Raw genomic sequence first — 27,884 nt, 5'->3', positions numbered from 1 at the left:
TGCCATTGGCTTGCGAGCTTTTCCCAAGCTTTTCTTATGAATCTCTGACAGGTTCTCCCACCAAGTATGTCCTATACTCCCCGGGTCCTGTTTCCTCATTGTCACAGAACTCACTCCAAAGGGGCCATCCTTTCCCTTTGAGATATTTCCTGATCTCTTCCTCCCAAACGGGACACTGCCCTACTCTGCTGCTGGTCGCTGCGACCACGAATTCTTCAGGGTTCATGAGGTGTTGCATTGCATGCATTGCCATTTTTCCTCTCTAAATATTCTCTTAAAATTTGGAACGAGGGTTCTTAAGGCGGTGCTGTAATTACGGGTACGGCTTTCGCTATTTTCCGGAATACAAACTCCCGACAGTTTTTCGCAACAAAAATCTATCAGTTTTACCTTATAGCCCTGTTAGTTACGCATGCATTAACACACTTCCGAATTATGAGGATTGATCAGAACTGCTTGAACACTTGTGGTTTTTCTGTTCCCAATTGGATTTCTAATTCAAATTTTGGGTTCTCCCGGAGTGGTTAAGCCACTTGTAGATCGGGTCCCGTCAGGATGTCGGCAGTAATATGTTAACTTTTGGTTGGTTCAATTTGCTCTGTTTTATAACCTTTGCTCTAGAGTCGCAAGGTATCTTTATGATACCGCCACGAGGTTCAAGTTCAAGTACTGATCAATAACTCAACACACCAATTAGTAAGATTCAAATCAAAACACATTTATCATACACAGTAACTCACTACTCATGCATAAACTCTACTTTCTGGACTATTCCTAGCACTAAAAGGCCTCTCCTTAGCTTCGGAATTGGCCCACCAGGTCAGGGGAACAAATGGCCTTTCGTTCAGGTCCTGAGTCTGCAGGATTCAAAAGCTGGTATGGACTTGTAGCTAGGAGCGCCTATCTCACAGCGAGCGTTGACTGGAGACTTACTTGGTTGATGTGGCCGCTTGGGCAGTTCACACTCGGGGGTTGATTTGCGTTGTTGAGTGACCCTGCCAAGAAGACCGATTTGAACTTGGGGGCTTTATTTTATAGTCCCCAGGGGCTTCCCGCCCTTCGGGACGGACTGCGTTCCGATCATTTGGATCGATTTCTCCAATACTGGAGTTGTTCCCTGATCGCTGGGCGGTCCCTAAATGTCTGTTGGCCTTCCTTTGTCTTGGCTCCTGCTGGCGCCGAGGTGTCTGGCTTGGCTTAATTCACCTTAAGTGTTGCGATTGTGCCTTGGAATCGCTCATTACTATGCAGATGGCTGTTGGTTTCAGTGCTGTCTGGTTTTTGCAGGTTCCAATACACAGGATTTCTGCACTTGCTCGTTTTTGCCTGTGTTGGCCGAATTTCCCTGTAGTCTTTGCGGTTCTCCATTTTAAGTCGGGAAGTGGCCAACCCAGGTGGCTACATGTACAACCAATGCATACCGTACATAGGGAAGTCATAGTCATAGAAGTCATAGAATTTACAGTGCAGAAGGAGGCCATTCGGCCCATCGAGTCTCCACCGGCTCTTGGAAAGAGCACACTACAGGGATGGTGCAGGAGGGAGGGTTTCAGATTTCTGGATAATTGGGGCTCATTCTGGGGTCGGTGGGACCGCTACAAACGGGATGGTCTGCACCTGGACCAGAGGGGTACCAATATTCTGGGGGGGAGATTTGCTAATGCTCTACGGGAGGGTTTAAACTAGTTCAGCAGGGGCCTGGGAACCTGAATTGTAGCTCCAGTATACAGGAGGTTGAGAGTAGTGAGGTCATGAGTAAGGTTTCAAAGTTGCAGGAGTGTACCGGCAGGCAGGAAGGTGGTTTAAAGTGTGACTTCAATGCCAGGAGCATCCGGAATAAGGTGGATGAACTTGCGGCATGGGTTGGTACCTGGGACTTCGATGTTGTGGCCATTTTTGAGACATGGATAGAGCAGGGACAGGAATGGTTGTTGCAGGTGGCAGGATTTCGATATTTCAGTAAGCTCAGGGAAGGTTGTAAAAGAGGGGGAGGGGTGGCATTGTTAGTCAAGGACAGTATTACGGTGGCAGAAAGGACGTTTGATGAGGACTCGTCTACTGAGGTAGTATGGGCTTAGGTTAGAAACAGGAAAGGAGAGGTCACCCTGTTAGGGGTTTTCTATAGTCCTCCGAAAAGTTCCAGAGATGTAGAGGAGAGGATTGCAAAGATGATTCTGGATAGGAGTGAAAGCAACAGGGTAGTTGTTATGGGGGACTTTAACTTTCCAAGTATTGACTGGAAACGCTATAGTTCGAGTACATTAGATGGGTCCGTTTTTGTTCAATGTGTGCTGGAGGGTTTCCTGACACAGTATGTAGATAGGCCACGAGAGGCGAGGCCATATTGGATTAGGTACTGAGTAATGAACCAGGACAGGTGTTAGATTTGGAGGTAGGTGAGCACTTTGGTGATAGTGACCACAATTCGATTACGTTTATTTTAGTGATGGAAAGGGATAGGTATATACCGCAGGGCAAGAGTTATATATGGGGGAAAGGCAATTATCATGCGATGAGGCAAGACTTGGGATACATCGGATGGAGAGGAAAACTGCAGAATTTGGGCACAATGGAAATGAGCTTGTTCAAGGAACAGCTACTGCGTGTCCTTGATAAGTATGTATCTGTCAGCCAGGGAGGAAGTGGTCGAGTGAGGGAACCATGGTTTACTAAAGCAGTCGAAACACTTGAAGAAGGAGGCTTATGTAAAGATGTGACATGAAGGTTCAGTTAGGGCGCTCGAGAGTTACAAGTTAGCTAGGAAGGACCTAAAGAGAAAGCTAAGAAGAGCCAGGGGGGGACATGAGAAGTCTTTGGCAGGTAGGATCAAGGAAAACCCTAAAACTTTCTATATATATGTCAGGAATAAAAGAATGACTAGGGTAAGAGTAGGGCCAGTCAAGGACAGTAGTGGGAAGTTGTGCTTGGAGTCCGAGGAGATAGGAGAGGTGCTAAATGAATATTTTCCGTCCGTATTCACACAGGAAAAAGACAATGTTGTCGAGGAGAATACTGAGATTCAGGCTACTAGACTAGAAGGGCTTGAGGTTCATAAGGAGGAGGTGTTCGCAATTCTGGAAAGTGTGAAAATAGATAAGTCACCTGGGCCGGATGGGATTTATCCTAGGATTCTCTGGGAAGCTAGGGAGGAGATTGCTGAGCGTTTGGCCTTGATCTTTAAGTCATCTTTGTCTACAGGAATAGTGCCAGAAGACTGGAGAATAGCAAATTGTCCCCTTGTTCAAGAAGGGGAGTAGAGATAACCCCGGTAACTATAGACCAGTGAGCCTTACTTCTGTTGTGGGAAAAGTCTTGGAAAGGTTTATAAGAGATAGGATGTATAATCATCTAGAAAAGAATAATTTGATTAGAGATAGTCAACACGGTTTTGTGAAGGGTAGGTCGTGCCTCACAAACCTTATTGAGTTCTTTGAGAAGGTGACCAAACAGGTGGATGAGGGTAAAGCAGTTGATGTGGTGTATATGGATTTCAGTAAAGCGTTTGATAAGGTTTCTGCTACTGCAGAAAATACGGAGGCATGGGATTCAGGGTGATTTAGCAGTTTGGATCAAACATTGGCTAGGTGGAAGAAGACAAAGGGTGGTGGTTGATGGGAAATGTTCAGACTGGAGTCCAGTTACTAGTGGTGTACCACAAGGCTCTGTTTTGAGGCCACTGCTGTTTGTCATTTTTATAAGTGACCTGGAGGCGGGCGTAGAAGGATGGGTGAGTAAATTTGCAGATGACACTGAAGTCGGTCGAGTTGTGGATAGTGCGGAAGGATGTTACAAGCTACAGAGGAACATAGATAAGCTGCAGCGCTGGGCTGAGAGGTGGCAAATGGAGTTTAATGCAGAAAAGTGTGAGGTGATTCATTTTGGAAGGAATAACAGGAAGACTGAGTACTGGGCTAATGGTAAGATTCTTGGCAGTGGGGATGAGCAGAGGGATCTCGGTGGCCATGTACATAGATCCCTGAAAGTTGCCACCCTGATTGAGAGGGTTGTTAAGAAGGCGTACGGTGTGTTAGCTTTTATTGGTAGAGGGATTGAGTTTCGGAGCCATGAGGTCATGTTGCAGCTGTACAACACTGGTGCGGCCGCATTTGGAGTATTGCGTGCAAGTCTGGTCGCCGCATTATAGGAAGGATGTGGAAGCATTGGAAAGGGTGCAGAGGAGATTTACCAGAATGTTGCCTGGTATGGAGGGAAGATCTTATGAGGAAGGGCTGAGGGCTGTTTTCGTTAGAGAGAAGAAGGTTAAGAGGTGACTTAATTGAGGCATACAAGATGATCACAGGATTGGATAGGGTGGACAGTGAGAGCCTTTTTCCTCGGATGGTGATGTCTAGCACGAGGGGACATAGCTTTAAATTGAGGGGAGATAGATATAAGACAGATGTGAGAGGTAGGTTCTTTACTCAGAGAGTAGTAAGGGCGTGGAATGCCCTGCCTGCAATAGTAGTGGACTCGCCAACACTAAGGACATTCAAATGGTCATTGGATAGACATATGGACAATAAGGGAATAGTGTAGATGGGCTTTAGAGTGGTTTCACAGGTCGGCGCAACATCGAGGGCCGAAGGGCCTGTACTGCGCTGTAATATTCCATGTTCTATGTTCTACCCAAGCCCACACCCCCACGCTATCCCCATAACCCAGTAACCCCACCCAACACTTAGGGCAATTTGGGCACTAAGGGCAATTTAGCATGGCAAATCCACCTAACCTGCACATCTTTGGACTGTGGGAGGAACCGGAGCACCCAGAGGAAACCCACGCGCACACTGGGAGAACGTGCAGACTCCGCACGGACAGTGACCCAGGGGAATTGAGCATGGGACCCTGGAGCTATGAAGCAATTGTGCTAATCACTCTACCGTGCTGCCCAAGGAGAGGAAGGAGAGACTGCAGAATATAATGTTACAGTTATAGCAAGGTGTAGAGAAAAGATCAATACGAGGTAGGTCTATTCAAAAGTCTGGCAGTAGGGAAGAGGCTGTTTTTGAGTCGTTTGGTACATGACCTCAAACGTTGGTATCTTTTTCCTGACGGAAGAAGGTGGAAGAGTGTATGTCCAGTGCGTAGGGGCCTTAATTATGCTGGCTGCCTTTCCGAGGCAGTGGAATTGTAGACCGAGTCGATGGATGGGAGGTTGATTTGCGTGATGGATTCGGCTACATTCACGACCTTTTGTAATTTCCTGCGGTCTTGGGCAGAGCAGGATCCATACCAGGCTATGATACAACCAGAAAGAATGCTTTCTATGGTGCATCTGTAGAAGTTGGTGAATGTCGTAGGTGACATGCCAAATTTCCTTAGTCTTCTGAGAAAGTAGAGTCGTTGGCGGGCTTTCCTAACTATAGTGTCGGCATGGGAGGACCAGGACAGGTTGTTGGTGATCTGGACACCTAAAAACTTGAAGCTCTCGACTCTTTCTACTTCATTCCCATTGATGTAGACGGGCATGTTCTCCACTACTCTTCCTGAAGTCGATGACAATCTCCTTCGTTTTGTTGACATTGAGGGAGAGATTATTGTCGTCGCGCCAGTTCACCAGATTCTCTATCTCATTCCTGTACTCTGTCTCGTCATTGTTTGAAATCCGACTCACTACTGTGGTGTCATCAGCAAATTTGAAAATCGAGTTGGAGGGGAATTTGGCCACACAGTCATAGGTGCATAAGGAGTATAGTAGGGGGCTGAGGACACAGCGTTGTGGGGCACCAGTGTTGAGGATGATCGTGGAGGAGGTGTTGTTGCTTATCCTTGCTGATTGTGACCTGTGGGTTAGAAAGTTCAGGATCCAGTTGCAGAGGGAGGAGCCGAGGCCAAGGCCACTGAGTTTGGAGATGAATTTCGTAGGAATGATGGTTTGAAGGCTGAGCTGTAGTCTATAAATAAGAGTCTGACATAGGTGTCTTTGTTAGCTAGGTGTTCCAGGGTAATTGGATTAGGTAGCAGGTCAGTGCAGAATCGATTGGGCCGAACGGCCTCGTCTGCACTGCATCATTCTGTGGTTAGGAGCTAATTGTTGGAATATGATTGGATGAATAATGCCATAGTAACCACACTTACACTTCTGTCCGAGATTGAGCACTTCTGTCAGAGATGGAGATCAGCTACTGTCTGTACGTGTTATTGCAGTTGTTTTCTAAAATGGTGGACTGTCCCAGAGCCTAACTGCATTAATTTAGAAAGAAAATTTCCAAACCAAAATGCATACTAGTCATAAAATTGAGATTTGTTCTCTGAATATAAGGTTGATGTTTGCGGTGTTATTTCTTCCACATCATCTTGCAACTCTCCTAAGTATGATTGTTTGGAATAGCTGCACTGCCAAATCAAAGGAATACACTATAGAAAATGATCTATTAATGACCTATGTGGACTAAAAGGATTTAAATTAAGACTTGAGGATTTGGGAGGAAGTGATGCTTCTGTTATATAGAGACCCCTCCTTCAGTGGTGTGTTTAGTTTTGGGTGTTGCACCTCAGGAAAGGTACTTTGCCCTTGGAAGGGATAAAGTTGGAACTTAAGGAATATGTAAACATGGGACTTTGAAAACCATAATCTGAATGGAAAAGTTAGCACAATTTCTGAAAGGAAATAATGTTTGACAAATCTTTTGAACGTTTTTGAGATTGTAACTAGTAGGATAGATAATGAGGAACTGGATTTATAATAATTGTTTGCAGGGAATGATTAGACAAGAAAAGACCAAAGTTCACCTGGTTCGCCATCTGCCATCCAGTCAGATCTGTGGGCACAGTGGCTTCACAGCTCCAGAGTCCCCAGGTTCGATTCTCGGCTTGGGTCACTGTCTGTGCACTGTCTGCACGTTCTCCCTGTGTCTGTGTGGGTTTCCTCCGGGCGTTCGGGTTTCCTCCCACAGTCCCAAGATGTGCAGGTTAGGTGGATGGGCCATGCTTAATTGCCATTAGTGTCCAAGGGGTTTGGGTGGGGTTTCTGGGATGGAGTGGAGGTGTGGGCTTGGATGGGGTGATCTTTCCATGGGCCTGTGCAGACCCGATGGGCTGGGTGGCCTCCTTCTGCATTGTAAATTCTTTGAACATGATAGAACGATAATGAGTTGTTGTAGCAATAAATCCCTATTAATTAATGTACAACAGACCCCGAAATAACACTAGTTAAGAAACTCCCAGAGGAAAGCTTTGGTAACCTTAATTCTAGGGATTACTAACCAATGGTTACTGCTGGAAAATGTCTGAATATCTGATGAATACAAGTCCACACAGTCAAGTAGCCTGTGTTCGTACACAGAATGTGGCTCTCTGTAAGGATTGATTCCCTTGGAAATGTGCAGCAACTCCAATCAACAGGTTCTGGAGAATGCGAGAAAGGGAAAAGCAATCAATCCCTCATGAATGGGAGAAAAAAAATTTGTATGAAGTTAACTTTAAATATACTTCGGCTAAATATACCGATCTGCCTCTTAAGACTAAGATGTGGATTTTGGTTTCTGAATATTTAACTATTTTCCCCCCGATTTGCTCTTCTTTACTTACAGGGTTTTCTTGTGTATTCAAGACCAAAGAATGCTTGTGAGCCGATCATTTCTCCACCAATGACGGACAATTCCTCTATCAACTACATTGTTCTGATTAGAAGATTTGACTGCAATTTTGATATCAAGGTGAGTCGCAGTTGAAACATTTGAGTACTTTGTCCAAGATTTGTCAATGTTTGTAGCATTAGATTTGAATATTTTCAATTTTAATTGATTCGTGCTGACTGCACATTAAGTTGTGCGCAGTCAGGCTAACAATTTTTTTTCTCAGGATAACAAATAATGCACTTTCATGGATGTGCTACAGCCTCAATTTTGCGAGGCCAGCAGAAAAGTGGCTTAATTGCTCTTAGCTCGAGCTTATCTGTTTTCTTATGTTCATTTAGGTATTTTATGAATAAAGTATCTTTTTGCCAAAACAAAAGCTTATCTAGCTGGACGCTCGTATGTCAAATAATGCTAAATTTCTGCAGCTGGAATTCCTTTCCCTACTTTGAATGTGCTGCTGACGAGTGAAAAGAATGAGCCAGGGAAATTGACTTGCAGCCTGGGAAGTGGTAAAATCTGCCAAAGCAGCTCCCTGTGTGGGAGGAGGTGTGCTAAATGTTCACCATGGCATATGTGGCAGAACTGCAATCCAGAATAGTTGGAGGTCCTACAACCTGAGTTCTTACCAAGGAAAAGTGGCCTTATTGGAGTAGGAAAAGCTATGTTTTTTGATGTTGCATTGAGATAGGTTACAGACTGAATTAATAGCCAAATGTCTGATAACTATCTGCAAATGAAGAAGTTTGCTCCTATATCAGGATAGGTAAAAGTAACTCTGCCGTTTACCCCTATCGGTGCAGTGGGTAGCACAGTTGCTTCACAGCTCCAGGGTCCCAGGTTCGATTCCCGCCTTGGGTCATTGTGTGGAGTCTGCATGTTCTCCCTTCGTCTGCGTGGGTTTCCTCCGGATGCTCCGGCAGGTCCCGAAAGACGTGTTGTTAGGTAATTTGGACATTCTCAATTTTCCCCTCTGTACCCGAACAGGCGCCAGAATGTGGTGACTAGGGGCTTTTCTCAGTAACTTCATTACAGTGTTAATGTAAGCCTAATTGTGACACTAAAGATTATCATTATCACTCATGGCCAAACCTAAATTGGGAACTCTTTTTGCCATTAGAGGAACTGGTTCAACTATTTTCCACAGCAACTCCACTAATGTGTGCCTGCATACTTAACTTGCAGCTGGGTCTATTGGTTAAGTAAGACCAAGCAGATACTGAGTCATCCAGCTGAGGAACTCTGCTGTTAGGTAGTTAGCAATCTTGAAGCAGAAGTTAATCCTAGGTTTGTTGGAGCTATACCTAGTATTCTTTCTTGATGGGGGGGGGGGGGGGGGGGGGGGGAGAGAATGTGGGCACTGTGAAGTGATGCATAATAACGTTGCATATTAATTCTGCGGTCAGGTACCAGATGAACCTCTGAGTGCAAGCCCATCATGATATTGCAGGCCCCAATGCCCAAATGAGTACAATATTTTAAAAAATTCTTTCATGAGGTGTGGGCGTTGCTGGCCTGGCCAGCATTTGTTGCCCTTCCCTAATTGCTCTTGAAGGTGATGTTGAGCCACCTTCAATCACTGCAGTCCACGTGGCCAAAGGAGCCTTGGTGATTGTTGTAACGCATCTTGTAGATTGTGCACACTGCTGTCGTGTCAGTGGCAGGGGGATGCATGTTTAAAGTGTGGTCGGCTTTGCCCTGGATGATGAGTGAGGTTGGAGCTGGGAGAGTATTCCATTGCACTCATGACTTGAGCCTTTTAAATGGTGGGAATGCTTTGGGGTGTCTGGAGTCGAGTTACTTGGCATAGAATTCCCAGCCCCTGATTTCTTGTAACCACAGTATTTATCTGGCTCATTTGGATCAGTTTCCGATCAATGGTAACCGCCACTGAAAAGGTGAGTTACTTACCATTGAGTTCTCAGCCTACTGTTGTAGCCACAGTATTTATAGCTGGTAGAGTTCAGGTTCTGGTCAATGGTAACCCCCATGTTGTTAGAGGAGCATTCAGCAATGATAGTGCCATCTCTAGCCCCCTGTACCTTAATGAACTCTGTTAATCAATGAATGATCTGCATCCTTTCCAAATTGTCATGTTTCTGCCAGTGGTTTTGTCACTCATAAATGTAGTATTTGTTAATTGATACGTGGGTGTAATGTAGAATGACTAATATTGCACATGACCCCTGGCATCGCTTGGAAGATTCATGCTGTTGTAACCTTCATTACATGAAGAGTCATCCCGGTTCTGCATGCTAAGTATAGCTCATTTAGTATGTGCTACAGTTATGTGAATGTCTATCTTGTGAAGCAGAGGCAGTAAAGATAAATCTCTTCTGACACTTCCAGGTGTATCTGGAGAGTCCTGTAAAATTTCAAAAAAATTTGTGGCTTTGATATGTTGGGGCAGCACGGTAGCATTGTGGATAGCACAATTGCTTCACAGCTCCAGGGTCCCAGGTTCGATTCCGGCTTGGGTCACTGTCTGTGCGGAGTCTGCACATCCTCCCCGTGTGTGCGTGGGTTTCCTCCGGGTGCTCCGGTTTCCTCCCACAGTCCAAAGATGTGCAGATTAGGTGGATTGGCCATGATAAATTGCCCTTCGTGTTCAAAATTGCCCTTAGTGTTGGATGGGTGGGGATACTGGGTTATGGGGATCGGGTGGAGGTGTTGTCCTTGGGCGGGGTGCTCTTTCCAAGAGCCGGTGCAGTCGCGATGGGCCGAATGGCCACCTTCTGCACTGTAAATTCTATGTACGGGGGTGGCGTATGAGTGCACCCCTGTGTGTTAACAGATTTGCAGAGGCAAATGCATCCAATTCATCAGTTCTTGCTCTTCAGGGAGCAGTGAATTCGGAGAAAATAATTGGTGTGGGAAACATGAGGCTGATTCAGGCTACTCCTTGTGCTGTTAAGTTCCTTCACTGAAATTATTGATAGCCACCCAGCTTGAAAGAGCCAAGATCTCAGATGACATCCTTCAGGCCATCTCATAACTTAGAGTGCATCAAATTTACGCTTTAAGCTGATGGCATTTGCTTTGAAGTTATTTAGATTTACAATATTGTCACTCCGGAACTATATTATTACGATGACTTGTAGTAAAGCAGGCAAAGAATATAATATAAAACAGATTGATTTATGTGTAATACACTATACAACATATACAATGGATAACTAATAATTGCTTGTGTCGAAACAAACCACTTCAGATCTATGCAGAAGTCATGTCAGGCTTCATGGTTATTTTTAGACATAGGAAGAGGAGTAGATCTTTCAGCATATTCCACCATTCAGTTAGATCATTGTTGATCAGTATGTCCAGTTTTACACATTATTTCATACGCATGTTGAAACTTTTGCCTTGCATTTATCGTGGCATTCTAAGTCTTTTTTCTTTCAGTGATACTCAAATTCTGTACCACCAAATGACATGTTTTTATATCCTTATCTTACAAACAAAAATCTATGGATCTTGATTTTAAAATTATTAATTGAGCTGACATCTACTTCGTGTGAAGAAACTTGTCAATTTCTCTCTTGAATGTTTTAACAAAGAACAGTACAGCACAGTGTTACGGGCGAGGTATTTTCAGAACCCCAAAATGTATCATAGAGTTCAACCAACCTCTCCCTTTAATGTATTTGTTGCTTTTCCGAGCACACGGCTTTTTCCCTAGGTGTGGGATTACAATTATGGACACGTGGGTTTTTAAACACAAAACACTGTTTATTCCATGAACTCAACTTAACATCTTAAACAAACATTGGATCTCTTAACACCCCTTACTTCAAAGATAACTCAGAAAATATTGCAACAGTAAATAATTCCTTACAATGTTCCTTCAAACTTCCAAGAGACTTAACACCTTTAAACAAAATCACATCAGGTTAAAGGCTTCACTATTATAAGTTTAAATCACCCAAATGATCCAGAGATAGTCTTTCATGGCAGAGATCCAGCTCACTGCAAAACACAGAGACGCAACCAGCACTTTTCCTCCAAACTGCAAAACTAAACTGCAAAATGGCTGACCTGACCTCCGCTCCACCCACTCTCTGACATCACTCTTTTCTTAAAGGTACATTGCTTAAATATCCATGTCTTAAAGGTACTCTCATGACAACAGGAACAGGCCCTTCATCCCCCCCAAGCCTGCGCCAATCACGTGTCCTATCTGGACCAACCGCCTGTACCCTTCTATAGCCCATCTGTTCATGTGCCTATCCAGATAAGTCTTAAAGGCCGCTAACGTATCTGCCTCAACCACCTCACTGGCAGTGCATTCCAGGCCACCACCGCCCTCTGTGTTTATAAAAAAAAACTTTCTCTGCACACCTCCGCGGAGCCTTTTGCCCCCTCACCTTGAACTTGTGTGCCACCTTGTAATTGTCATTTCCGCCCTGGGAAAAAGGCTCCAACTGTTCACCCTATCTATTCCCCTAATTATTTTATAACTTCTATCCGGTCGCCCCTCAGCCTCCGTGTCTCTAGGGAGAACAATCCCAGTTTATTCAATCTCTCCTCATAGCTAATACCCTCCATACCAGGCAACATCCTGGTAAACCTTTTCTGTACTCTCTCCAAAGACTCCATGTCCTTCTGGTAGTGCAGTGACCAGAATTGGACACAGTATTCCAAATGGGGCCTAACCAACGTTGCACGTCCAGATCTGTGTCTCTATGCTCCTGATGGTGCTGCCATTTATTTTATAGCTCCCACCTGAATTGGATCTTCCAAAATGCATCACCTCGCATTTGGCCAGGTTAAATTCCATCTGCCATTTCTCTGCCCAATTTTGCAGCCTGTCTATATCCTGTTGTACTCTGACAATCTTCATCACTATCCACAATTCCTGCAATCTTAGTGTCATCTGGCTCTGGTTTTAATGTTATTTGCCCTTGACACCACCTTTAGCAGAACACTGATCTCTTGCAACCCAATTGATTTATTTCAAAATCATAAAACACATTACCTCTTAACATTCCGCATTCCACGGCATAGAAAATAGAGTTTGTCATCTCTCATAATCTAATCCTTGGAGCCCTGGTAACATTCTGGTGAGTCTGTTCTGCACTCCTTGCAAGGACAATATATCCCTTTCGAGGTGTGGTGGCAAGAAGTAGATGTAGTCCAATGAGGGTTTTGGCTGTAGAAAAGCTTCCTGCCTACATTCTATCCCATTAAGTTATAAAGGCTGGCAATTCGTTAGCCTGTTTGATACACAGAATTCAAGAATTGTTTAGGTGTGGGAGGAGGCCATTTCGACCATCACTGCTTCACTGACTCTCCGCACGAGCATTGTGACATAATACCATTCTCTCTCTCTTTCCCCCCCCCCCCCCCCCCCGTAAACCTGCCCTTTGCCTTTATTCAAGTAATAATCTAATGCCCCCTTGACTGCCTAGATTGAGACTGCCTCCACCACGCTTCCAGGCAGTACACACTACACTTTAATCACTCGCTGTGAAAAATATTTTTCTCATTGCATTTGCTGCTTTTGCAAATCATTTTAAATCTGTTATTTTTTACCTTTTTATTGATTGTGCATTTGGATCTTAAATCTGTGGACTGCTTTGTCCCAAGCCTTTCACCATTTCTTGTCAACTATTTGCTATGCCACCAATCTTCGTGTCATTGGTAGACGTGGCTATATTGTACTCTATTGTGTTATCTATGCCATTGATAAATCTAATGAACAGTTGAAGCACAGCACTGATCCTTGTCAAACGCCGCAAGTCATTTCCTTCCTTCAAATCTGAGCCCATATCCGACTGTTTTCTGCTGTCTGAGCAGGTCAGTAATTTCAATTTTATGAAGTTTAATTTTCATGAGCAGAAAATTGATAGTATTATTTAAATAGTGAAAAGCAAGGAACAGTAGAGGACCAAGGTGATGCAAGAGTCTGTGTTCGCAGATCATTTCCAGTCAGGTACAATTTAATTTGAAATGCTCCTGTTATGTCATTTTGATTTAGTCTCTTTGAAAAGGGCAGTAGCGGGTCTTTACAGGCTGAGTATCTAATTTGATGCCTGGCTTTTGCCAATTTAATGCCTTTTTTATATAGTGAGCTGTAGGGCACTACAATTGGCTTTAGTACCAGAGGAACGCAAATAGGCTTGTTCAGCTCCTTGGCCTGCTCCATTTATTCTGCCGTATCTTCACTGCTCTGATATTCTTAACTAACAATAACTGATCAAAGACTTGAAGACTACAAATTATGTCATGAGCTAGGAAGGGGAAGTAATCCAGTATTCGGGAAATAAGCGAGCACAGGTGATGTGTCTGCATTCTGTTTGGTTCCATTGTGCTGCTTCACCCTTTGGTTAATCTGGCAGATTATGGGTGAAAGTAGCAATGTGGACTGTTGGCATATGTGGAACTGAATCTCAGCTTTAAACAGAGTTTACTCAGGCTCTACTTGCAGCTGCAGCCTGTTAACTTGTTAATTAGTTAATTGGATTAAGCCAGATTTCAGAGGCTAGAGTCAGACAGTATAAAGGTGAGCCATTTTACAGTGCTATCTTTGTTTGCACTGGAGTGCTGAATTTGGGCTGCATTAGAATGCTAAAGTGAGAGTTTGGTGACAGGGATATTTAGGGTTCATTTTTATCTAAATAAATGTCTTTTATTTAGTAAATTAACTTAAAAGGTGCTGTTTACGAGGAGGGGGAGTTAGTTCACAGCTGCAGAAAAGGAGGTAGTCGAGGACGGTTTGTCTACTGAGTCAGTATAGATGGAAGTCAGAAACTAGAAAGGAGCATTCACTTTATTGGCAGTTTCCTATAGACCCCCTAATAGCAGCAGAGAGATAGAGGAACAGATTGGGCGGCAGATCTTGGAAAGGTGCAGAAGTAACAGTTGTTGTCATGGGTGACTTCAACTTCCCGAATATTGACTGGAAACCATTAGTGCAAATGGTTTGGATGGAGCAGATTTTGTCAGGTGTGTACAGGAAGGATTCCTGACTCAATATGTGGATAAGCCGACTAGGAGGGGGGCCATATTGGATTTGGTGCTTGGCAGCGAACCAGGCCAGGTGTCAGATGTCTCAGTGGGAGAGCATTTTGGTGACTGACCACACCTCCTTGACCTTTACCATAGTCATGGAGAGGGATAGGAACAGACAGTATTGGAAGATATTTAATTGGGGGAGAGGAAATTATACTGCTATTAGACAGGAGCTGAGGAGCATAAATTGGGAACAGTTGTTCTCGGGGAAATGCACAACCGTAATGTAGGGGTTATTTAAGGAGCACTTGCTGCAAGTGCTGGATAGTTTTGTCCCACAAACAAGGTAGGAATGGTAAGGTGAAGGAGCCTTGGATGACGAAAAGTGGAGCTTCTAATCAAGAGGAAGAAGGAAGCTTGCATAAGGTTGAGGAAGAAAAACTCCAGCACGGCTCCAGAGGGTTACAAGGTAGCCAGGAAGGAACTCAAAAATGGACTTGGGAGAGCTAGAAGGGGGCTTGGAAAACCCCAAGTTATGTGAGAAATAAGAGGATGATCAGAGTAAGAGTAGGGCTGATCAGGGATCATGGAGGGAACGTGTGCCTAGAGATTGAACAGGTAGGGGAGGCCCTAAATGAATATTTTGCTTCAGTATTCACAAGAGAGAGGGACCTTGTTGCTAGTGAGAACAGTGTGAACCAGGTTAATAGGCTCGAATGGGTTGATATTAAGAAAGAGGATGTGCTGGTAATTTTGAAAAGCATCAGGATGGTTAAGTTCCCTGGACAAGATGGGATGTACCCAAGGTTACTAAGGGAAGCGAGGGAGGAGATTGCTGTGTCTTTGGCGATTATCCTTGCGTCCTCACTCTCCACTGGAGTAGTACCGGATGATTGGAGGGAGGCGAATGTTGTTCCCCTGTTCAAGAAAAGGAATAGGATTTTCACAGTAACTTCATTGAAGCCTACTTGTGACATTAAGCTATTATTATAATAATATTTGTGGACTGGGTAAAGCTATTCTATAAGGAGCCGAGAACCAGTGTCTGCACAAATAACATCAGCTCAGAATACTTTCCTCCCCAGAGATTGAAGGGATTATCACCTCGTTCATATTGGGCGGGAAGGTGGCCAGAATTTTAAAAAGTGCTACTACAGAGAGGAAGGCAGGCAGGGGGTTTGGGTCTTCCGAACCTGATGTATTATTACTGGGTGGCGAATGTGGAGAAAGTACGGAACTGGGTCAGAGGGTTGACTCCCAATGGGTCAGAATGGAGGAGAGTTTGGGTAGGGGGTTGGGATTGAAGATGCTAGCGACAGCGCCGCTCTCGTCGATTCCAGGGAGATACTCGGGGAGTCCGGTAGTAATAGCTTTGTTGAGAATTTGGAGGCAGTTTCAACAGCACTTCGGGTTGGGGCAGGGTCAAGGAAAATGCCGATTCGGGGGAACCATAGATTTGAGCCAGGGAAGTGGGATGGAAATTTTCGGCGATGGGAGGAGAAAGGAATTAGGGCACTAAAAGATTTGTTTCTTGGGGGTCGTTTTGTGAGATTGAAGGAGCTGGGAACCAAGTATGGGCTGGAGGGGGAAATATTTAGATACATGCAGGTTCCAGACTTTGCCAGAAAGGAGATACAGAGCTTCCCAGTAGAGCCGGTTTCCACATTGCTGGGGAAGGTGCTGATGACAGGAGGACTGGAGAAGGGGATAGTATCGGCGGTTTACGGGGCTGTTTTGGAGGAGGAGAAGGCGCTGCTGGAAGGGATCAAGGCAAAGTGGGAGGAAGAGTTGGGAGAGAGTATGGAGGGGGTAATGGTGTGAGGTGCTCCGGAGGGTGAATGCCTCCATTTTGTGTGCGAGGTTGGGGCTGATACAGCTGAAGGTGGTGTACAAGGGCGAGGATGAGCCGGCTCTTTGAGGGGGTTGAAGATGTATGTGAACGTTGTGGGCGGGGGAGCCGCAAGCCACGTTCATATGTTTTGGTCCTTTCCAAAGCTGGCGGATTACTGGAAGGAGGTGTTTAGGGTAATCTCTAAAGCACATGAAACTGGACCCAGGCCCTCGAGAGGCCATGTTCAGGGTGTCGGACCAGCCGGGGTTGGAAACGGGCGCGGAGGCAGATGTTGTAGCCTTCGCCTCGTTGATTGCCCGAAGGCGGATCCTGTTAGGGTGGAGATCAACCTCCACCCTGTGCCCTGGCGTGGCGGGGGGACCTGCTGGAATTCTTGATGCTTGGAAAGGTCAAATTTGAACTGAGGGAAAGGATGGAGGGATTCTACAATTCATGGGTGTTATTCATTATGCACTTTCGAGAATTGGATCACATTGAACATTGGGGGTTGGGGGCTGGGAGGGTTGGGGGAGGGGGACTGTATGTGTTAATGGTGACTATGGGTGAATCCTGATTCCTTTTTGTCATTTGTTTATGTTAACATACGGGCTAATGTTTGGGGGTTTGGTGGGAGGATGGGATCGTTGTTATTGATATGGGGATTGACATTACATTCTTTACTGATTATTGTTTATTGTTGGGTGTAAATTTGGGAGAAAATGTGAAAAAGGAGGAGAATAAAAAATATTTAAAAAAAAAAGAGTTCAGACCTAAAATGGTTCCTGGGAGATCTCGTGGTAGTGAGGGTGTTGAGGTCTTGCAAGAGGTGTGGGAGTAGACTGGAGGGAAGTAGGAGGCTGGGGCCACAGCAAGGGCAGGCAATGGGTGACAACTACCCATCGATTTGACCATTTTTTTACAGTTGTATGAGAGTGGGACTATCTGGGAACAAGTGTTGGTGCCATTTTACTGTTTTCATTTTCAAAAGCTAATTTGGAGTGGATGGACAGGGGAAGGAGGGGTTGGATGCAAGGTTGAAGGTTTGCCTTGGGCTACTGATACTCTTGCACTGTGCCTAATCACTCTTGAACTAAGTGGCTTGTTGGACTATTCCAGAGGGCAGTTGAGATTTAAGCAGATTGCTGAGGGTCAGGAGCCATAGGTAGTCCAAACCAGGTATGGATGGAAGATTTCCCCTTCAGGACATGAGTGAACCAGATGGTTTTCACAACAATCACTGGGACTTGTTTTATATTCCAGATTTATGAATTGAATTAAAATTCCACCAGTCCCATGGTGGGATTTGAGCCCATGTCCCCAGACCATTGCCATGGACCAAGTCCATTAAAATTACCATCGCACCACTGGCTCTGCATGATCCCAATAATCCCATTTGGGTTTATCAAAACCTGTTTGCACAATGGATGCAAATTTAGATTTGTTGAGTTGAAATTCGCAACTTAGCCACAAAAGAATCTCTCCATTAAATTTAATAATTTAATGCAAATTAAACATTGCCATTTTGTGTTTAGAATAACATATTTTGGAAGTACAGGTACCAAACCCCTCTCCCGGCTTTCGAAAATCCAGAAGGACTCAAAAACCACCTACATTTAAAGTTTGGGTAGAAATTTTTAATAAAATATTTTTATTCTTTAATTTACATATGTATTATAAGTGCGAGCTCAGCCTAGGATGCAAAATCCCCAAATGCACACACTTCTGGTCACGTGCTTCCTGGGTAGGGGGTCCAGTATCTGTTTTCTAAGTTCAAATTTTTGCTCACCCACGTCACTGTTTTTGCTCGACCATAATTCATACTTTACCTTCTGTAGTGCAATCTTGTGTGGACCAATAACTTGAGGAAATAGCACTTAAAAGGCCCAGCAAAGGTTTATACCAACAAAAAGGAAGGATGGTAAAAAGAGGGACAATCGACCGTGGATATCTAAGGAAATAAGGGAGAGTATCAAATTGAAGGAAAAAACATACAAAGTAGCAAAGATCAGTGGGAGACTAGAGGACTGGGAAATTTTTAGGGGGCAACAGAAAGCTACTAAAAAAGCTATAAAGAAGAGTAAGATAGATTATGAGAGTAAACTTGCTCAGAATATAAAAACAGATAGTAAAAGTTTCTACAAATACATAAAACAAAAAAGAGTGGCTAAGGTAAATATTGGTCCTTTAGAGGATGAGAAGGGAGATTTAATAATGGGAGATGAGGAAATGGCTGAGGAACTGAACAGGTTTTTTGGGTCGGTCTTCACAGTGGAAGACACAAATAACATGCCAGTGACTGATGGAAATGAGGCTATGACAGGTGAGGACCTTGAGAGGATTGATATCCCCAAGGAGGTAGTGATGGGCAAGCTAATGGGGCTAAAGGTAGACAAGTCTCCTGGCCCTGATGGAATGCATCCCAGAGTGCTAAAAGAGATGGCTAGGGAAATTGCAAATGCACTAGTGATAATTTACCAAAATTCATTAGACTCTGGGGTGGTCCCGGCGGATTGGAAATTAGCAAACGTGACACCACTGTTTAAAAAAGGAGGTAGGCAGAAAGTGGGCAATTATAGGCCAGTGAGCTTAACTTCGGTAGTAGGGAAGATGCTGGAATCTATCATCAAGGAAGAAATAGCGAGGCATCTGGATGGAAATTGTCCCATTGGACAGACGCAGCATGGGTTCATAAAGGGTAGGTCGTGCCTAACTAATTTAGTGGAATTTTTTGAGGACATTAACAGTGCGGTAGATAACGGGGAGCCAATGGATGTGGTATATCTGGATTTCCAGAAAGCCTTTGACAAGGTGCCACACAAAAGGTTGTTGCATGAGATAAAGATGCATGGCATTAAGGGGAAAGTAGGAGCATGGATAGAGGATTGGTTAATTAATAGAAAGCAAAGAGTGGGGATTAATGGGTGTTTCTCTGGTTGGCAATCAGTAGCTAGTGGTGTCCCTCAGGGATCAGTGTTGGGCCCACAACTGTTCACAATTTACATAGATGATTTGGAGTTGGGGACCAAGGGCAATGTGTCCAAGTTTGCAGACGACACTAAGATAAGCGGTAAAGCAAAAAGTGCAGAGGATACTGGAAGTCTGCAGAGGGATTTGGACAGGCCAAGTGAATGGGCTAGGGTCTGGCAGATGGAATACAATGTTGACAAATGTGAGGTTATCCATTTTGGTAAGAATAACGGCAAAAGGGATTATTATTTAAATGATAAAATATTAAAACATGCTGCTGTGCAGAGAGACCTGGGTGTGCTCGTGCATGAGTCGCAGAAAGTTGGTTTTCAGGTGCAACAGGTGATTAAGAAGGCAAATGGAATTTTGTCCTTCATTGCTAGAGGGATGGAGTTTAAGACTAGGGAGGTTATGCTGCAATTGTATAAGGTGCTAGTGAGGCCACACCTGGAGTATTGTGTTCAGTTTTGGTCTCCTTACTTGAGAAAGGACGTACTGGCACTGGAGGGTGTGCAGAGGAGATTCACTAGGTTAATCCCAGAGCTGAAGGGGTTGGATTACGAGGAGAGGTTGAGTAGACTGGGACTGTACTCGTTGGAATTTAGAAGGATGAGGGGGATCTTATAGAAACATATAAAATTATGAAGGGAATCGATAGGATAGATGCGGGCAGGTTATTTCCACTGGCGGGTGAAAGCAGAACTAGGGGGCATAGCCTCAAAATAAGGGGAAGTAGATTTAGGACTGAGTTTAGGAGGAGCTTCTTCACCCAAAGGGTTGTGAATCTATGGAATTCCTTGCCCAGTGAAGCAGTAGAGGCTCCTTCATTAAATGTTTTTAAGATAAAGATAGATAGTTTTTTGAAGAATAAAGGGATTAAGGGTTATGGTGTTCGGGCCGGAAAGTGGAGCTGAGTCCACAAAAGATCAGCCATGATCTCATTGAATGGCGGAGCAGGCTCGAGGGGCCAGATGGCCTACTCCTGCTCTTAGTTCTTATGTTCTTAAAAACAAAACGCTAACAGGCAGCTTATGGAAAGGAAACTTTTCTTTATTCATAAGCCCCAACCACATGGTCAGCTACAAGTTTCTTAAAATAGATTTATGTTCATTTATTAGTTATATAAATGAAAATGAGAAGCTCCATTGCAGCAGTCATTGCTGTAATAACCCTGTGATTTGTTCAGAAATGATTTCTGGATAGATATTGCCTTTTTACATGATTGAAATTAATTTTTGATCAGGAAAATAAAAATTAATTCCTGCACCTCTGTCCAATTGTATGTGTAATTTTGAATCAAAATATTGGTTTTAAGCAATGAGGCACATAGTTAGCTAATCTGTTTTTCTTGTGGCAATGTTTGAAGGATAAATATTTGTCAGAACATAAGACCATTCTCTTGCAGTTCTTTGTTGCTTGGGATATTTCACGTCCATCTGAGCAGGTATGTGGGGTTTCGGTTGGTGTCTCATTTGAAGATGACACCGCTGGCACCGCAACACTGTCTCATCACTGCACGGAAGTAGCTGGCTGGATTACGTGCTGAAATCTCTGACATGGCACTTGACCATGACTTTCTGAATTCACTTTTTAACAGATCGTAAACTCTCATACTAACATACATACGAATGAGGAGCAGTGGTAGACCACTTGGCCCTTCAAGCCTGTCAGGAAAAAAGAAATTTTAAAAAAATTGTGCAAGTTATTAAGTAATTTTAAGTCTGACTTCCGGGATTAGATACAGATGTTTTATGAACTTGGAAATAAATTGCAAATAAACTGTTTAAAATGTGTAATGGGCAGCACGGTGGTTAGCACTGCTGTCTACGGCACAGGACCCAGGTTCGATCGCGGCCCCGGGTCACTGTCTGTGTGAAGTTTGCACATTCTCTCCGTGTCTGCGTGGGTTTCGCCCCCACAACCCAAAGATGTGCAGGTTAGGTGGATTGGCCACGCTAAATTGCCCCTCAATGGGGAAAAACAAATAATTGGGTGTTAGAGAATATGTGCAATTTTAAATCCATTTGTTTACATAAAGGTTCTGAAAGGCAAGATTTTGAATTGTTTTAAACTGTATAACTTTAGCATCCCACTGTTTGGGCACTGTAATTAAACATGACTGTTCCACCCAAATATTCTGTGATTAAAACCCCATACAGCAAAAAAAAAACACCTTATTGAATCATAGAAGGGAAGCAAAGGTGGAGGCAATGTGCATGCCGGCTCTCTAAGAATTACTCAGCAAGTCCCACTCTCCTGCCTTTCGCACGCGTCCCACAATTCTTTTCTCCAGATAATTATCCATTTCCTTTTTGAAACTTTTAATTAATTTAGAATAAAGTGGAAGTTTTGTTCCACCATGGCCAATAGTGATTGTGACCTGTTCACTTGCTATTGTGATCAGGATGAAAATGAGATAAAGGGATTTAACCTGATGGTGATTGGAAAGGTGAATGTGAAGCTGGGTAACAGTGACATTATTGAATACCCATAGGAATCTGTGTAGAGGCAACTTAGCATGGCCAATCCACCTAACCTGTACATCTTTGGGTTGTGGGGGTGAAGCCCACGCAGATATGGGGAGAATGAATGTGCAAACTCCACACAGTCAGTGACCCAGGGCCGGGATTCGAACCCAGGTCCTCAGCGCCGCAGTCCAAGTGCTAACCACTGTGCCACATGCTGCCCGTAAATCCCCCCCTTTTAAGAATAGATGGCTTTAATCCAGCTTTATCTGTACGGTTGGCTCCCTTCTGCTGTTGGGTAGATTTAATGCCTCCCCATCCCAGATTTTGCTTCATCTACCACCATTGGTTAGACAAAAATCTCCTATGGGAGAGAATTAAGGGCCCATCGATTTTGTGACTTTCTTTACACTTTGCTCCTTACTTGCATACGAGTCCAGAATAGGGCGGCAGGATAGCACAGTGGTTAGCACATGTTCCTTCACAGCGCCAGGATCGGGTTCGATTCTCGGCTTGGGTCACTGCTGTGCAGTGTCTGAAAGTTCTCCCTGTGTCTGCATGGGGTTCCTCCGGGTGCTCTGGTTTCCTCCCACAAGTCCCAAAAGACGTGCAGGTTAGGTAAATGGAATTCTGAATTCTCCCTCCATGTACCCGAACAGGTGCCGGAATGTGGCGACCAGGGGATTTTCACAGTAACTTAATTGCAGTGTTAATGTAAGCCTACATGTGACACAAAGATTATTATTATTATTACCATATATGTCATAAGATTTTGATAGTAAGGGACATCACGGTCAAAACTGATACTTCCAGCAGGGGTCGCTGGAGTGCAATCAGAATCTGAGACTTGTCTGTTGTTTCTGATTCTAAAGTTAAGGACAATTGGATTTGGAAATTGGACTGTATGCCTTTTCCTCTATCCATTGAGGCATTAGGGAGTGCCAGTGTTTAAAATTGGTTCCGGTTTTTGTTGGCATGAATGCTGAAGGTGATGCTCTCTGTTTAACATTCAGTGAAACTGATCTAAATCAATGGACTCCCTTAACAGTGAAGGATTATTCTGATGCTGTGAACTGAATCACATCAACTGCTTATTTGGATCTGTACCAAAGCATGTAATAGGTGGGATTGGGTTACAGGTTGAAGAATTGGATTTCGGTATGAGATGGTTTGGAAAACACTGGAAGGCTACTTACATGAGATGTGATTGAATGATATTACCGTAAACTAGGTTTTAATCTCTCAGATGATGATGTGAAGATTTGAATCTTTGACAGTTTCAGACGAGGTGGGGCTGGGGTGGTGATGAGGGGGAATATTGCACCAAACTAACTCTGATATCTAATACCATTGAAACATGACCTATGCTCACCATTATCAAGGAGAGCTTTTATATTTTAAACAAATCCATTCCCAATTGATACTTCAAAACAATTTAATCAAACTCACTGCCAGTCAGTGGATGCGCACTTTGAGAATCCTCTGGCTACCTTGTGTCATAAATCTGCTTTGTAAAATATACCAATTTAATCTTACGCCAGCGTAATTTGGATGCTTGGTGGGGAGAAGAAAATGCTTGCACTGATCCAAGAATTTGCACTAGTTGCAAAATGCTACTGATGTTTCACTTGACGTTTTTTTAAATCTGCAATGCAGAATGGGAATCAGATTGCCTGAACATGTGAAACGTGGCCTATTTACTCAGTCCGATGAATCCTTTATTCAACTCAATCCTTTATATTGATGTGGTTAGAAAATGTGCATTTGTCAAACAACAAACAGCCCAAGTGATGTCTCAATGGTTAGGTGCAGAACATGCTTTGTTGTTGATTCATGTAAAACGAGGATTCAGGATCAATCCCTTATTGTTGATGAGTCTTAATGCAAGTAATAAAGGGCCACTGCAGTTTGCTTTTGTTTCCCTGGGCTAGAAAAGGGGAAATTAGCTGCAGTTGTTGCTTGTCGCCAAGCTCTTGCTTGGAAATGCATAACGATAATGGAAAAAAAAACTTGCATGTTTCTAGTGTCTTTCACAACCATAGGACATCCAAAGTGATGTACAGCTAATTAAGTACTGCTACAACTGTAGTCACTGTGTTGCAGTGCAGGATAATTTGACAGCAGATTTGTGTGCAGCGACCTGGTCATCTACTTTGGTATTGATTGAAGGGATAACTTCCATCTTCGCATAACGTCTTCCATTGGGCAGGAGATACAAAAGTCTGAGAACATGCACAAACAGATTCAAAACAGCTTCTTCCCCGCTGTTACCAGGCTCCGAAACGACCCTCTTATGGACTGACCTGATTAATACTACACCCCTGTATGCTTCACCTGTTACTTGTGTTGCCCTATTATGTACTTTTCATTTTATTTTTCTTCATGTATTTAATGATCTGTTTGAGCTGCTCACAGGAAAATACTTTTCACTGTACTTCGGTACACGGGACAATAAACAAATCCAATCCACCAAAAACTTCTCTACTCTTCAAAATCGTGCCACGACATCTTTTACATCCAACTGAGAAGGCTTTATTTAACATCTCACCTGAAAGACTGTGCCTATGACAATGTAACACTCTCTCAGTACTGCACTGGGATGTCGGTCTTGACTATTTCTCAAGTTGTGAAGTGGGACTTGAACTCTCAACCTTCTGACTCACAGGTGACAATGTTAACTGAGCCATGGCTGATAACTTGAATTTATAGCATCTTTTACCATAACAAAATATCCATATGTAAGGATGCCTCATGGGCATGGTCATTGTTAGCTGTGATGCACCCACAATTTGAATGGCCTTTTAATGCAGTCCGTTGAGTCTCGTACTTGAAGTATGGTCAGTTGACAAAGTACTGAAGAGCTTCCTTTTCAAAGTCACACATTAAATTGTATGTGACTGTGACCAATTTGAACTTTCGCTCCTGATGCTTCTGCAGTCTTTGCCACAGTTTAGCTGATCATCTGTATTTAATGGTTTTCTTCCGTTGTCCAGCTAGGTGCCTCTGCCCTCATCTGGTTCAATTTCTATCAATTCAGTTGCCATAGAATCTCCTGCACTGGCTTCTTCCCTGTTACTGCACCATGGGTGGCACGGTAGTACAGTGGTTAGCACTGTTGCTTCACAGTGCCAGGGTCCCAGGTTCGATTCCCGGCTTGGGTCACTGCCTGTGCGGAATCTGCACGTTCTCCCTGTGCCTCTGTGTGCCGACATCCAGTGCCGGATAAGCATATCCGGCATCCAGTACTGGAGAAGCATACCCGACATCCAGTGCTGGATAAGCATATCCGGCATCCAGTGCTGGATAAGCGTATCCGACATCCAGTGCTGGATAAGCGTATCCGACATCCAGTGCTGGAGAAGCGTATCCGACATCCAGTGCTGGAGAACCATATCCGACATCCGGTGCCGGATAAGCATATCCGGCATCTAGTGCTGGATAAGCTGATCCGGCATCCAGTACTGGAGAAGCATATCCGACATCCAGTGCTGGATAAGCATATTGTGAGTGCTGGATAAGCATATTGTGAGTTTCCTCCCACAAGTCCCGAAAGATGTGCTGTTGGGTAATTTGAACATTCCGAATTGTCCCTCTGTGTACCTGAACAGGTGCTGGAATGTGGCGACTAGGGGCTTTTCAAAGTAACTTCATTGCACTGTTAATGTAAGCCTACTTGTGACAATAAAGATTATTATTATTGCCTCTGGAGCCCCCACAAGGTTCTGTCCTTGACACACACCTTCTATTTAACATCTTTTTATCATCTACACATTGTGCATCAGTGACATCATCCAAATTCATGCCAGATTCCTCATGTACGCTGACTGTACCCAGTTCTACCTCAACCATTTCTTTCCACTCCTCCCTTGCTTCTGATTCATTTTAATGCATATCCGACATCCAGTGCTGGATAAGCATATCCGACATCCAGTGCTGGATAAGCATATCCGACATCCAGTGCTGGATAAGCATATCCGACATCCAGTACTGGAGAAGCATATCCGATATCCAGTGCTGGATAAGCATATCCGACATCCAGTGCCGGATAAGCATATCCGGCATCTAGTGCTGATAAGCTGATCCGGCATCCAGTACTGGAGAAGCATACCCGACATCCAGTGCTGGATAAGCATATCCGGCATCCAGTGCTGGATAAGCGTATCCGGCATCCAGTGCTGGAGAAGCGTATCCGACATCCAGTGCTGGAGAACCATATCCGACATCCGGTGCCGGATAAGCATATCCGGCATCTAGTGCTGGATAAGCTGATCCGGCATCCAGTACTGGAGAAGCATATCCGACATCCAGTGCTGGATAAGCATATCCGGCATCTAGTGCTGGATAAGCTGATCCGGCATCCAGTGCTGGATAAGCGTATCCGACATCCAGTGCTGGAGAAGCGTATCCGACATCCAGTGCCGGATAAGCATATCCGGCATCCAGTGCTGGATAAGCTGATCCGGCATCCAGTACTGGAGAAGCATATCCGCCATCCAGTGCTGGATAAGCATATCCGGCATCTAGTGCTGGATAAGCTGATCCGGCATCCAGTGCTGGATAAGCGTATCCGACATCCAGTGCCGGAGAAGCGTATCCGGCATCCAGTGCCGGAGAAGCGTATCCGGCATCCAGTGCCGGAGAAGCAAGGATTTTCACCAATTAAATATGAGGAAGATTAAAGGCAATGACTTCAGTCTTCCCACAAACTCCAAACTGTACCCAATTATTTCTCTCTCGCGCTCTCTCTAGCGTGCTCTCGCAACGATGACTTGCGTCCACACCAGGGAGGTGGGATCTGCCGTGGCTGATGGTCCAATCCATCATCCACAAACTCGGCCTCAGCTTTGGCAGGTGGTGCTTTGATGAGTTGGGTGGGTCAGATGCTGTGGATTCAACGCTCTCTTTCTGCTTTTTAAACTTTGCCTCCTTGCGCTCCACCCTACGACACTCTAGGTGATTGGTGCCTTCGCGGATGCTTTTTCTCCAGCCTTGTGTGTTCTACGGGAAGCGATTCCCAAGTGTCGGTGGGGATGTTGCATTTATTTAGGGAGGCTTTGAGTGTCCTTGTATCGTTTCCTCTGCCCTCCATGTGATCGCTTGCCATTGCGGATCTCTCCGCACCACAAACATCTACAGATGTGCCATAGAGAGCATCCAATCCGACTGCATCACAGCTTGGTATGGCAACTGCTCTGCCCAAGATCACAAGAAACTGCAGAGTGTGGTGAACTCAGCCCAATGCATCACACAAGCTTGTCACCCTCCCATTGATTCGGTCTACACCTCTCGCTGCCTCAGGAAGACAGGCAGCATTGTGTGAGACTCCTCCCACCCAGGCTGTACTAGGGAAGCGTAAACAACAGGGTCAGTGACCGCTTGGGACCCACCCATTTATTGGTTCGAAATCGAACAGAGTGATCAGGGATCACCCAATTAATAGGGTCCAAACTGAAGGACCGCCAAAAGAGTGCGAAAGCCCCCAAGCATGTGTTTGTTCTCTTTTGGACCTGGCGCCCACCGGGTTGCTCTCTTCGGTTGGCTCTTAATTTGGCTCTGTTTAATTACGTTTGCTCAAGAGTCGCCAGGTATCTTTCGACACCGCCACAAGGTTCAGAACCGAATACTGATCAATGACTCGATACACCAGTTAGTAAGTTCAAAAGCAATGCTCATTTATTTACACACAGTCAAATCTGCTCATGCATAAACTCTACAAACTAAACTACCACTATCTCTAAAGCCTATACTTAGCTTCGGGTGCCCATTCAGTCAGAGGAACAATGGCCGTTGCTCGGTTCTGAGGCTGCTGAGTTGAGCTGGTTACAGGGTAGCTACTAGGAGCGTCTATCTCGTAGCGTGTGTTGACTTGGCACTTACTTGGTCTGCTGTAGCTACTAGGCTGGTCTCTCTCTTCGATGAGAGCCAAAGAAGGAAGATTCTCCCTTGGGGAATATTTTTTATACTAAAAAGGGCTTTGTGCGCTTTTGGGCGGGCCTTGAACTTGGCCTCAACTAATTGGGTCTTTCCCAATCAGTCGTATCAATCTTCCTCCAATAGAGGGGTGGTTCCCTGATCGCTGGGCGTGTCCTGGTG

The 27,884-nt window shown here is 44.5% G+C and overlaps 1 protein-coding gene across 2 annotated transcripts in view; it reads left to right on the top strand.

The window, feature by feature from the left end:
- Positions 1-27,884, top strand: part of rnf13 (ring finger protein 13) — a 319,053-nt gene that overhangs the window by 103,373 nt on the left and 187,796 nt on the right. For both annotated transcript variants that reach the window (XM_072473860.1, XM_072473861.1), the window contains exon 4: positions 7,533-7,658. In XM_072473860.1, the coding sequence (XP_072329961.1) occupies positions 7,533-7,658 (126 nt within the window). The remainder of the gene's footprint in view (positions 1-7,532; positions 7,659-27,884) is intronic.

Source organism: Scyliorhinus torazame, chromosome 14, assembly GCF_047496885.1.
Source record: "Scyliorhinus torazame isolate Kashiwa2021f chromosome 14, sScyTor2.1, whole genome shotgun sequence".
NCBI lineage: Eukaryota > Metazoa > Chordata > Chondrichthyes > Carcharhiniformes > Scyliorhinidae > Scyliorhinus > Scyliorhinus torazame.
Note: the sequence above shows the minus strand (reverse complement) of the source record. Positions and strands in the feature narration are given on the sequence as shown.